The sequence below is a fragment of the Orycteropus afer genome, unplaced genomic scaffold (assembly GCF_000298275.1).
Source record: "Orycteropus afer afer isolate SDZICR_OR568_19922 unplaced genomic scaffold, OryAfe1.0 scaffold00474, whole genome shotgun sequence".
In the NCBI taxonomy this organism is placed as follows: Eukaryota; Metazoa; Chordata; class Mammalia; order Tubulidentata; family Orycteropodidae; genus Orycteropus; species Orycteropus afer.
In genome coordinates, this window is record NW_006922061.1 from 1,212,486 (window position 1) to 1,225,967 (window position 13,482).

General features: G+C 43.2%; 1 protein-coding gene across 1 annotated transcript in view; it reads right to left on the minus strand.

Moving 5' to 3' along the window:
* Positions 1-386: 386 nt before the first annotated feature.
* The window catches only part of ZNF496 (zinc finger protein 496), a 26,341-nt gene continuing 13,245 nt past the window's right edge, over positions 387-13,482 (minus strand). The window contains exons 4-7 of the mRNA XM_007954800.1: positions 7,886-8,018; positions 6,746-6,850; positions 5,458-5,568; positions 387-1,159 (exon numbers count right to left, since the gene is read on the minus strand). Coding sequence (XP_007952991.1) covers positions 387-1,159; positions 5,458-5,568; positions 6,746-6,850; positions 7,886-8,018 — 1,122 coding nt within the window. The remainder of the gene's footprint in view (positions 1,160-5,457; positions 5,569-6,745; positions 6,851-7,885; positions 8,019-13,482) is intronic.

Sequence of the window (13,482 nt, forward strand, 5' to 3'; positions counted from 1 at the left end):
GGGGGTTTCGGCAATGGGGCCTGCCCAGTCCACCTCACTAGCTCTGTGTACTCGGCAGAGTCTGTAAGACACAGTTAATACTGGGCTGATCCAGTCACCAAGTCAGCAAGGCTGGTGTGGTGATACGCCTTCCCTGCTTTTTGGCACAAGGGGCAGAACAAATACTCAACTGGCCCCTCTCTCCTTACCTGGGGGAATGCTGTGGCATCAGGCAAAAGGTGGACACTACCTGAGAGCAAACAGCACGAGGGTGGGTAGTCCCCATGCTTGGGGAGGTGGGCCACGGGGGCAGGGACTAATCAGTACCACTGTGACTGAGTAAGATGTGCTGTCCGGGGCTGGGGCAGAGGAGGGGGATGCATGGATGGTAGGACCAGAGGGAGGAGTTAGTAGGAGTTCAAAGCCTGCTTAGAGCGCCGCTTCATGTGCAACCGCTCGTGGCGGATGAGGTCGTAATTTTGCAGGAAACTTTTAACACAGTACCGACACTGAAAGGTGCTGGCCTTGTCCTTTGTGTGGCTGCTGCTCCTATGCCGAGCCAGGTGGTCATGCCGCTGGAAAACCTTCCCACAGTCACAGCATTTGAAGCTCAACTTGCCCTTGCTCTTTTCTAGCAGGGAGTTGGGGCTGCTATCCTTGTGTTCTGAAGGCCCTGCCTCTTTTTCCTCTGTGGGCTCAAGTCTGTCTGGTTGGAGGTGTATCCGCATGTGAGAGAGCAGGTGGGAGTTGAGGCGAAAGCTCTTCCCGCAGGCACTGCATGTGTAAGGCTTCTGGGTCTCATGGGTCTCCAGGTGCCCGTCCAGGTCCTCACTGTCACTGAACACCTCCCCGCAGACTGAGCACGCATAGGGCTGCTCCTGCTCCTTGCGGCTCCGCAGGTGCCTGATGAAGTTCACTCTCCAGCGGAAGATCTTTCCACAGTTGGGACAGATGTAGGACTTCTTGGAGGAAGCCTGGCCCTCACTCCCCACGTCTGTGAAGTCCACGGAGCTGCTCCTGTGGGTGGTGGGAAGGACATGCTGCTTCTCTGTGGAACCTCGAGGCTCGTCAGGACAGTATGGGCTGTGCTGGGAGTCCTCGTCCCCCGAGCTGGACAGGACGATCTCAATGGACACCTCCTCGTCGAGGCCATTCTCTGGGGATAGCACACTGCCATCCGCTAAGGGAAAATCAACACAGATCAGTGCTACCATCCCTATCTCGATGATCCTACTTAGTACACTTGGTTTTGAGTCAAGAAACTTGTATGTTAAAATGCTCTCCAGAAGACTGAAGTACATGGTCAGCCCTGCAGGGACCCTGGTCTAGACTGAGAAGAAAGCCTTCAGCCAAGGTCACAGAGTGGTCACCCTAGGCATTTCTTTTTTCTTCACTTCTTCCCTGCCCCCTTTCCCTGAACCAATCCTTTGTTCTAGCTACTGGAAGCCCCTTTAAGCTCTGAGTCTGTATCTGTGTAAAGCCTTGGTGATTTACATGTCAGTTATCACCAGTTTACTTAACCAGATATGGGGAAAATTCTATCAGGACCCCCTAAAGAACTTGGGGGGGGAGGGCTTATTTTACAAAGAGTTCCAGATAAGCGCCAGCTACCATTTGCTGAATGCATAAACTCTGAAGGAACTGGGCTAAAATCTTTACATGCCACAGCCCTGTTTGCTTCAGAACAGATAAGCTATTTGATGCATTATACAAATAAGCAAATCAAGGTAAAGGTAAAGTGCCCAAGGTCACAAAGTAGGACTCCTGCCCTTTGTGCTGTCCAATGTCAAAGCCACTCCACAATCCCAGACTGCCCAAGGCCACTCCCACATATCTGAGGCCCAACCACAGCCACCAGTGGCCAATGGGTACAGATGTTCTGGATTTTATAACTTAGATGGCCTCTCCTCAGTGGTCACAGAAGGCAATTCCTGCTTAAAATGGTACCACAAGGAGGGCATAGGTGGGAAGGAGATGGACTGTAGTTCTGGATGCAGTCTCAGAGCTTAATACACAAGGTTTTCAATTTTGAAAGGTGAACTCAAGTCTTAGTACCAAAATTAAGAAATAAAAAGGAGTCATAGTGTTGGACCCCTTAAGGCATTAGCTGGTCATGTGGCTAATCTAGGCTAAATCACTAAAGGGAAGGTTCAGGGTGGTTAAAAAAGTAGAGGGTGGGCACTTTTCATCCAACCGTGATGGAGTGATCCACATGGAGCGCAGGGCTGAGAGAAATAGCAGGACAGGTAGGAAAAAAGCCACAGAGGGCAGGAAGGGTAAGGGAGACAACAGAGCCCAGCAAGCCAGTCAGAAAATTAAGGTGGTGGGGGGAGGGGTGAGACTGGGGAGTAAGAAGGGAGTCTGCAAAGAAAAAAATGCTGGGTATAGGAAAGAAGTCACCGGACAGGGGACTCAAGGCTGTGCCTGATGTGTTTTCTAACTGCAGGTTCCAGGCAGATGGCTTCTCTAAACCTGTAGTGCCCCATCTATAGGATGAGTATGCCTGTCCCAATTCAGCCCTCCATGTTGCTGGTGGTGCCTTGTATGTAAGTGTACCTTCTTGGGACACATGAGACAAATGGGAGGGAGGAAACTATTATTTAAATTCTATCAAGTGTCAATAACCAATAACACGATTTTTGATTGGCAATTTGCTTCTGTTAGCCCTTACTGGATTTGGGTAGAGGGAGAAAAAGTGTTCTTGTGGATGACTCTATTCTCTCTTCTGTTAACTGAGGAGACTCAAATTATGATGTCAGATAGAATGTATAGGGCAACATCCCCTCACTGACAAATCAGCAAAACCTGCCAAAAATAGATGAAGAATTTGTTTTTAAAGAGAGAGGGGAAGGTTTAAGCAACAATAGTGCTGTTCTGGATCATCAACACAACAATGGGAGAAACTCCTGGGGGGTGGGGGGAGAGTAGAGAAGAAGTGTACCTAAAACACACAAAGAAGAAGAGCAACCTCAAGGCATTCTGAGGTCAACATGAATGATTACAACAGTCCCTGAGTGGACCGCTGGGATGATAGGTAACACTGATTGCTATGCTTTTACAGATATTATTAAATCATATAATCCCAACTCTACAAAGCAGCTGTGATTACTGCCCTTGTTTTACAAATGAAACATTAAAGAAGAGAGACGAAGTTGCCCAAGGTTTCAGGGGAACTGAGCCCAACCAAGAGGGTTACGATAGCCTGTGAATATGCTGTGTCATCTCCCAGCAGAAATAAGTGGCTGGTGAGGGGCTGGAATGCTGCCTAGGATTAAGGGCAAAGGCACAAGGCCAGGCCAGCAGCTAAGGCTTCAAAAATGAGCCCTTGCCTTGGAGGGAATAATCATGGGAGAAAGAAGGGCTGTTTATGCATAGGGAGAGAGCTCACGGGACAGGAGTACATGGAGGGATGGACACAGGGAAGAGGTAACTATTTGGAGGAAGTGGGAGGGGAGCTGTTGCACTGGGGTAAATTGTAGTCAGTATCATGAGACAAAGTGTATTTATGCATGGAAAATGAATTTGCTCTGTAAATTTTCATCCAAATCACAATTAAACAAAAAAAAGAGCCCTTGATTAGTTCCTCTTGTGTCCAAGGGCCTATGGCAAGAAGCAGGGTTTAGGGTCAGGGGAAACGATTAAAAGCTAAATGTGAAAAAAAACAAAACAAAGATAAAGGCATGTGAGGAAAATATAGAGTGCTCTTATCATCTTTGGCTGGACTTTCTCAAGGAGGGCATAAAATCAAAAAGGAGAAGCTGACTACATTAAACAATGTTAAAAAAACATTTATGTACTGAAAGACATAAAAGCAAAGTTTTGAAAATGGGAGAAATTATATGCAAATATAAGAGGGAATGGGAAGATGCAAAATGCTGAGCTTCGACAAATCCCCAGAAAAACAAACCTCACTTCAGTAATACCTAGTAGTGGGAAAAAAGCAAGTGCCCTGGAGCCAGATCATGTGAGTCTGAATTCTGGCTCTGCCCCTTACAACCTGTAAATGTGTGACCTTGGGCAAGCAACTTTAGCTCCTTGGTCCTCTGCTGCCCCAAATACAAAATGGAGATGTAACAGTACCTACTCATACAGTAGCTGTAAGGATGCAATGCATAAAAACCCTGTGAAGTGCTTACCCTAGGATAGCACTTGGCACATAAAGAGAACTTAATAGATGTGAGGGGGAAAAAAAGGATAGAAGAATATAACTAAGCAGTTCACAGAGAAAACACAATAAATACACAAAAGATGTTCTACCTCAAAGGCAGACACCATGATGTAATACCTTCATCAGACAGGCACAAACTGCACAGATTGGGAACATCTTGTATGAACACAGATGTGGGAAAGCAGGCACTCCATCTGCTGTCAGAGAGTGTAGGCTGGTGAAAAACGCCTCACTGGAAGGCAATTTGGCAGTAGCAAAAAATAAAGACTGTGCCTCCCCCTGGCTTCATCATTTCTCCCTCTTCTCAACAGTGGCTTTTGGCTTCTTGCTATTTCAGAGCAGGCTCAATAAAGGAGAACTGAGTTGAAAACTCCCCTTTGTCAATAAGCATCACCCTTCTGAAAGTAGGTTGAAGGAGCTAAGAGACATGCCATGGACAGTCAGAAGCCAGAGAGGATTTAAAATGAATTGTGAACATCAAGAATTTATCCAAACTGAGAGCTGGCTAAATATGAGAATGTCACTACTGGCATTCAGAATCAATCTGCTTCAGAAAGCCAGGAGTGCGGTAATAGGGAGAGGGATTATCTTTCTATATTTACCACACTGTAAAATCCTCTTTGTCCACCCATTCTAGGGGGGAAGCACACATGACTGGTGGTCTAACATGGAGCCAGGTAGAAATAACTCGCAAATGCTGCCTGAGACAATGTGTGCAGTCAGTCTCCATAGCTACAAAAAACCACTATGACACAATGGGTTCAATCAAGTAAGAATCAGAGATTTAGGTCTGGCATTTAGGCAAAATTCAGAACCATAGATATATTTTAGTTTTTGCCTCTGGAAGTGGCAGCTTTTACCAAGATGATTCAGAATTTAAATTTCAGCAATTCCCCTGAGGGCAGTAATGGAATACTCAGACTCTAGAAGTCCCTTTCAACTTTGGCATTCCAGAAATTCTGGAACTCCAAGACTTTGTCCGAGGAATCTGACCTTCCATGCCCAAGGAAAAAGACATACCCAGTACATAGCAAATAGCACTACATCAGCATTCTGCCTGAACATACAAGGAAAAGGCAAGGAGGTAATCAACCCCAATTAGGAGTCGGCTCAGAGAGATCCTAGCAAAACCATCTGTGACAGCTGATAATGCCACACAAAGGCGATTTCAAGGGGTTTATAGGCTCTTGTAGAGTTAAAACTCCTAACCATACCTGCCCCTACCACCATCACCGTCCCCACCAACACACACACACACACACACACACATTCTCTCTCTCTCACACACATACACAAATCACTCACTTTACCTGGGTAGGTGCTTTGAGAAAGCGCCACCTGCTGGCAGGTCTGGAATTCTGACACCTGCAGCTCATTTTTTCTTCTTTCTTCTATCTGGAATGGCTGGAGACTCTGAAAGTCTTTTCAGAGAAAAAAATTGAGAAAATGATTTGGCCAGCAACTTGGCAGTGCTACTGAGGGGAAGCATCTTCACAGACGCAAGGTAGAGACTCAAGGAGAGAACACTGTTCCCAGTACATGGCAGCCCATCACTTAATTAAGTTTGCTGAGCTCACAGGATGACATCATGGGCGTGGGTTTCAAGCTAGACGGAACTAAACCTATATCCTGGCCTGCCATGTCTACCTCTGTGACAGTGGACATGTAATTTCACCACCTCTGCGTCTTGTTTTCACCACCTACAGAGCCTCCTGGGGCAGAGGTGACCAGGAGCTACTGCACTCGGCTCCAAGCTGATAAGTGTAGCACTGTCTGACACAGCTGTTTTGTTATAGGTCATAGATGGTGTGCCAAAACCTGGTCCACTGCATGCTGGCTTTAGGTCTCCAAAAAGGAAGGAGGTGTGGGATTTTCCCTGAAAGAGCAGACATTTCAAGGAATTACAAACATGAGTTCTGGCTACATGGAGAGAGCCTCGGGGTAAGATCAGGGTATGTGGCTGCTGCGCTGTATAGGGTCAAGCAAGCTCTAGCACCTCCCAATAGCACCTCCTGTGTGATGGATGAGAACTTTAAGCTAGGGCAGTTGGGAGCAGGCACTACGGTTAGTGCCCTCAGTACATGGAGACAATCCCTTTCCCAGCATCCCTCAGTGTATTTGTTTTTACTCATAGAGGAACCACTGGATCCTCAGCATAAACTAGGTGCTATCTGGTGGCATAGTGCCCAAGGCATTTGACTGCTAACCAGAAGGCTGGCAGTTTAAACCTACCAGTCACTCCCTGGAAGGAAGACTGGGCAATCTACTTCAGTAGCGATACTACCTCAGAAACCCAAGGAGGAGTCATTATGAGTCAAACTCTACTGGACAGCAGTGAGTTTGTTTTTTTATCTAGGCACTTAATCCCTGGTTGAGGGAGTAAAATCCCCACCCCTGGCAAAATGAAATTCTCACATTCTTTCCGCTAGGAGTCAGGGACAAGGCAAGACATGTTTTATCAAGATAGAGCCTGGCGGCTGGCTGGACGGCCTAAGCTCTCTCCTAGAGAGAGCAAGGACTGGGCTTGCCTCTGGCAAGAAATGGTAGCCTTCCCCTGCCCCCTACCCATGTCCACTCAGTTCTGGGATCCTTACTCACCCAGGTAGGAGACTTGGGGCATATCTTTCCCTTGGAGGTCCTGCAGCTCTGGAACCTGTGGCTCATTCTCTCCCTGAATGAGATCTGGCTGGGCGGCTGGGTCATCTGCTCACAGAAAACGGAAGGACACGCATGGGTCAACAGTCTTCTCTCACCGGCACCTTGGGTGGGCCGAGGGCAACAACTTCCCACCAGGTCCAGCAGAGAAGGTGGAGGCAGGCACCACAGGCAATGGCAAGCAAGTGTCATGTGGGGCTGCAGAGAACTAAGAAGGGTGGTGCAAGACAGGGAGGGGGATGCAGTGGGCTTGAACTCTCTGTCTAGGACTGATAAATTATAAAGTCAGAAGTGAAAAGACACTACAGGGTAAAAATGATGAGGGAAAAATAGATGCACAGAAAACATTTTATATTTGGTTTTGAGTTTGGGTAAACCTGATCTAAGGGTGGTTGGTAAAATGGTGGCTATGATCAATTCAAAAAGTGCCTGCAGGATCACTGGGCACAGATAACCTCCATCAGGGTGTGAGGTAGACAACAACCTGTAGTTGCAGCCAGCACCCAGGTCCCTGGTCTTAGGTGAGGGGGAGTTAACTCTTATTCAGAGGCAGTGAGATCCACCACATCCCTAGGGAAGAGGAAGTTAACTGTTACTTGGAAGAAGGGACCCCTCCCCCCCAGTTTCCTGAGCCTGGGGAGGGACAGTTAAGTGTTACTTGGAGGCAATGAGACCCTTCAATTTCTGATCTCAGAGGAGAGGGATTAACTCTTCTTTGGAGGCAGCAAGATCCTCCCCAATTCCCCAGACCTAGTTGAGGGGGAGTTAATTCTTACTCAGAAGCAGTGACACCGACCCCCACCCCAGCTCTTTGGGGGGAATGGTTAACTGTTTCTCAGAAGGAGGGAGAACCTCACAGTTCCCTGATCTTGGGGAGAGGAAGTTCACTGTGATTTGGAGAGGGCTGAGATCCCTCTCCCAGTTTCTCTGATCTTGGGGGTTCAACTGTTACTTGGAGGGCTAGAGAGGTCCCTCTTCCCTTATTTGAGGGAGGGGGCAGAAGTTAACTCTTACTCAGAAGCACAGAGACACCCCCAGCTCCCTGATCTTGGGGGAAAGGGAATTAACCCTTTTAACTCTTACTTGGAGGCAGTGAGACCCCACAATCCTCCCCTATGATGAATTCGCCATAGAAGCCAGTCTGGGCTGGGTCTAGAAGAGACCAGTCCTCTTCAGAGAAGCAGAAGATCATGTCCTTGAACGGAGAAACCCGGTTCTGAAACCACAGGAGAACAACAGGGATGCCTCAGTCTGGTGAGGGCTAATAGAGGGGACTACAAACAAGGGGTGGGGTGGGGTAAGCTAGAGCTGAGAGCGGACCCCAGCAGCACATGTGCACAGGATGAGGAGAAAGCAAATGACTCTAATCCAAGAGTCAAATGTCCAAAACTCCTTTTACTTCACCAGCTCTATCCTAGGTCTACATGGAACCATCTGATGTGGCAGAATCCAAATGGTAGATGCCTCACTGGGTGGTCAAGGAGTGGAGAAATAGGCCCTCGCACACAGTGGCTGCACAGCCCTACAACTCCCATGGCAGGCAATGGGGAAATACCCACCAAAATACCAACATACTTATCCTTGGATCCAGAGATTCCATTTCCAGAATTTATTTTGCACATGTGCAACATTAAGTTTATACAAGTTTTTTCATTATAGTAGTAATGGCAGTAGTTACACATCAAAAAACAAAACAAAACAAAACAAAACAAAAAACTTCTATGCCCATCAGCAGAGAACTAATTAAGTAAACCACAGGACATTTCACAAATAATCATCCTATAGACAATTGTGCAGCCATTAGAAAGAACAAGGCTCTCTCTCTCTCTGCACTGAAAAGGAATTTCTCCAAAGTGTGTTGTTAAATGCATAGGGATAAAAGGGTGTCTAGAAAGGTAGAACATCAGGTGTTCTCAAGAGAGGAACTAGGAAGTCTGGGTTAGGTGGACCTGGGAGACTGTACATTTTTGAATCTGGGACCATGAATATGTACCAAAAATTTTTTTCATTTTAAAAAATGATGGTACATCATTCCTGTGGCTTCCAGCCAAACAAAAGATAGGCATATGAGCTGAACATTTACATTAGGTAGAAACACTCCTTGGAGAGATCCATGGGAGAATAGAAGGGCTGTATATACACAGGGAGACAGCTTGGCAGACAGAAGTGCATGGGAGGGAAGGACACAGGAAAGAGGTAACCATGGAGAGGAAATGGGAAGAGAGCTGTTGCATTCTGGGAGATTGCAGTCAATGTCATGAGTCAAAGTGTATATGAACTGCTACATAGAAAACGAATTTGCTGTGTAAACTTTCACCCAAATCACAATAGAAATTAAAAAAAAAAAAAGATGGTGCAACCAGGTAATACCAGATAACCATAAAAAGAAAGATCTCAAATTAATAACCTAACTTTATACCCTGAGGAATTTGAAAAAGAAGGAAAAACTAAACTCAAAGTTGGCAGGAGCAAGGAAATAATAAAAATTAGCCAAACCTATCCTGAAGAAGAAGAAAATAATGAAAGGACTCACATTTTGTGATTTCAAAATGTAAAACAAAGCTATAGTAAACTGAACAGTGTCATAGTAAACAAAATAATGTCATAAGGGCAGAAATATAGACCAATGGAACAGAACTGAGTACAGAAAGTAAATCGTCCATCTATGGCCAAACCAATTTTCAGTGGGACTGTTGAGTGCATTCAGTGGGCAAAGAATAGTCTCTATAAGAACTGGTGTTGGCCAAAAATAACCAGAATTACTGATTGGATGGAGACTGGTGGAACCCCCAAGACTATGGCCTCAGGTTACCCTTTGGGCCTAGGATCATGAGACACCAGAGGAGCAACATTTACATAGAGGGAAAGCTGGACAGACAGGAATGCATAGTTAAGAAGGGCATGGGGGGGGGGGAATACAAAGGAGGGGAGGGGAGGAGAGTTTTTTATGGCTGGGGAAGGTAACCAGGCTGTAAAATCAAATGCGCATGACCTGTTATATATTAATCAAATTTACTTTGTAAATTTGCACCCAAAGCACAATAATAATAAATACATTGTAAAAAGAAAAAAGAAATAGTGCTGGCACAAATGGACATCCACAAGCAAAGGAATGAAATTAGACCTCTACTTTAAAACCATATTCAAAAATTGGCTCAAAATGGATCAAAAATCTAAATAAGAGAGTTAAAACTATAAAACTCTTAGAAAAACAGGATAAACTTTATGACCTTGCATTTGGCAATAGTTTCTTAGATATGACACCAAAAGCATAAACAACAAAAGAAAAATAAATATATTAGACTTGATCAAAATTTAAAACTTTTGTGAATTAAAAGACATTTCAAGTAAGTGTAGACAAGTGAAAAAGTTCCAAGAATGAGAGAAAACATTTGCAAATCATATACATGATAAAAGTTTAGTATACAGAAAATATAAAGAACTCCTACAATTCAACAATAAACAAAAGACACAATTAAAAAATGGACAAAGGATCTGAATAGACCTTTTTCCAAAGAAGATATGCAGATGACCAATAAGCACATGAAAAGTTGCTCAACATGATTAGTCAAGGTGAAATGCAAATCAAAACCACAATATCACTTCACCCCTCCTCACTCACTGCCTTGGATTTCGACACACCGTGACCCCTGCTTGGGTTTCCAAGACAGTAGCACTAGGGAAGTAGATTGCCCAACCATTCTTCCAAGGAGGGGCTGGTGGATTTGAACCACCAGCCTTCTGGTTAGCAGTCAAATGCCTTAGGCACTATACCACCAGAGCTCCACCCCCCACTAGGATGGCCATTATTTATTAAATAAATAAATAAAAAGTCTTGACAAGGATATGGAGAAATTAAATTACTCATTCATAGCACATGATAATGTAAAATGGTACAATCACTGCAAAAACATTTTAGTGGCTCTTTAAAAGCTAAACATAGAACTGCTTTATGACCCAGCAATTCCACTCCTACATATATACCCAAAAGAACCAAAAACAGGGACTGCAGAAGATATTTATACACCAATATTAATTGCAACATTATTCACAATAGCCAAAAGGTAGAAATAACCCAAGTGCCCATCAACAGATGTATGGATAAACAAAAAGTGAGATATACATACGGTGGAATATAATTCAGTCAAAAAAAAAAAAAAGAAATGAAGTTTTGATACACAGAGTGATAAAAGTTTTTTAAGTATAAATTACTGTTAGTTGTAAAATGTTGTGAATGTAATTAATACCACAGGATTATATGTTTAAAAACGGTTAAAAGGGCTAATTTTGTTATATAATTCATCATTCAAAAATAAACCTAGAAAAAAAAAAAGGGAAGACTAATATAACAAACGTATCTTTGAACTAGATTAACTTTACATTTTCTCATCTGTATTTTCTTCTTTCTCTCACGTCTATGTGTAGGCAGGTTATGTTTACTTGCTTCCTCTGGATCATTACCATTTGGTAGTTTTAGACTTAAGGAGTCCTGTGTGGTGTAAATGGTTAAGTACTCAACTTCTAGTTGGAAAGTTGGCAGTTTGAACTCATCGGGAGGCCCCTCAGATGAGGGGCCTTGTAATCTCCTTCCAAAAGGTCACAGCCTTGAAAACCCTATAGAGTAACTCTACTCTGCACATTAGGCCACCATGAGTTCAAACAGACTTGATTGCAGCTAACAACAGTTGTAGGCATCCATCATGATGTTTTACCCCAAAATACCTTAGTGTGTATCTCCAAAGAAAAGTACTATCAGCATAGTATTTTTAATAGTGGCTGTCACCCAAAGGACATTTGACAATATCTGGAGACATTTTTGTTTGTCACCACAGGGGGTGGGGTGTTATTAGCTTCTAGTAGGTAGACATTCTATGTCTACATCTAAACATCCTACAACATACAGGACAACCCCCCAACAAGGGATTTTCTGGCCAAAATGTCAATAGTGCAGCATTGTTGAGAAACCGCTCTATGACACCTAAGAAATTTAACATTGGTTTCATAGTAACACTTAATGTCTTTGGAATTATGAACAGTATTACTTTTTCAAGGAAAAAAAAAAAAACCCATAAACCTATGAGGAGTTCCACTGCTTACTGTGATAAGCAGCCAGGACTGGGAACTGCTGGGTTACAACTTCTAATGGGCCTTAGAAAGCTTGATAAACATAAATAGTGTCATTAAATGTCCACCAGTAGAAATAAAAATGAAATTTAAGAGTCTTCCATATGTTTACAAGTTTATAAATAGGAATCTATTATCAAAGACAAAATAATAGCTGAGGATGTCTGCTGGGAAGTAAAAGCATTTTCTGGACAGAATTTGGGAGTATATAACAGAAGCATATCCTGTTCCCTTGCAATTCTGGAAAATTTTTTTAATAATCAGAAATGTATACAAATATACTTGTAAAAGCATTTACAATACATTGTTCTTTATAACAGCAAACAAACTGGAAGCCTAAATGTCTATATCCATAGACTATGTTAGCACTATGTATGGGTCTGCACAGTCGGAAAAGTCTGAATACACAGACCCACATGTTAGCAACTGGCCTTTTCTGGCAGTGGAATTACACGTGAAGTTTCTTTTACTCTTTATGCCTTTCTCTAGTGTCTCAGCTTGTATCATTTTAATATTAAAAACTGAAACAAGATGCCCATTTATCCACCGCAAGATTTAAAAAATGTTAACATGTAATAGAGTCTGTATGTCATATGTTCTGTGAAAAGGCATGACCAATCACAGGCAGATTTTCATCTACTCTGTTGTACTCTCAATCCCATCCACCCTCCTCACTACCCTAAGGGAGTCAGCACTCTGGATTTGGTGTTTAATATTTAGGGTATGCTTTTTAAATTCCTACTGCATTTGTCTTGAATAATACCATAGTACTGTTCTGTGCTTTCAATTGTTAAACATGCCTTTCCACTCACCACTATGCTTAATTAAGATTCACTCATACCAATACATGCAAATCTAGTTCATTCACATATACTACTATATATAATTTCATACAGTGTAAATTATTTTACCCATTCTTCTTCTGCTAATGTTTTGTTATTTCCAATATTTTGCTACTATAAGCAACAGTTCAATGAAGATCTTTTTCTAATCTTCCTTGTCCATGCATAGCATTTCTCCAGGCTATACATATGAGGAGTAGAATTACTGGACCATAAGGAACTCACATATTTACTGACATTAAATATTTCCACATTGTTCTTCAAAGTGGAGTACAAAAAGTACATTCCTATTGACAACACATCAGCACTCCTGCTTCCAAACACCTTTGCCAACAATGGGCATTATTCAAATGTTTGATGTTCCAGCAATGCCATGATGTGCAGAAGTCTGCATGTTGTAACACCTCTTTCTTTGATGAATATCTTTTCGTGGGTTTGTTGTTAATTAGGTTTCATTTTCTTTGAGATGCTCATTTATTTTCTTTCTCTCTTTTCCCGTTTTCTAACGGGTTGCTTTTCCTATGCGGTTTTATTGTTTTTTAAACCAGCATGTAGTTTTAAATTATGGATATATAAGGCTGTAAATCTTTACAGAAGCAGATTGCCTCATCTTTTTTCCATGGAGCAGCTGATGAGTTTGAACCTCCAACCTCCTGCTTTGCAGTCAAGTACCTTAAAGTGCCTTACCCACTACACCACCAGAGCTTTTACATA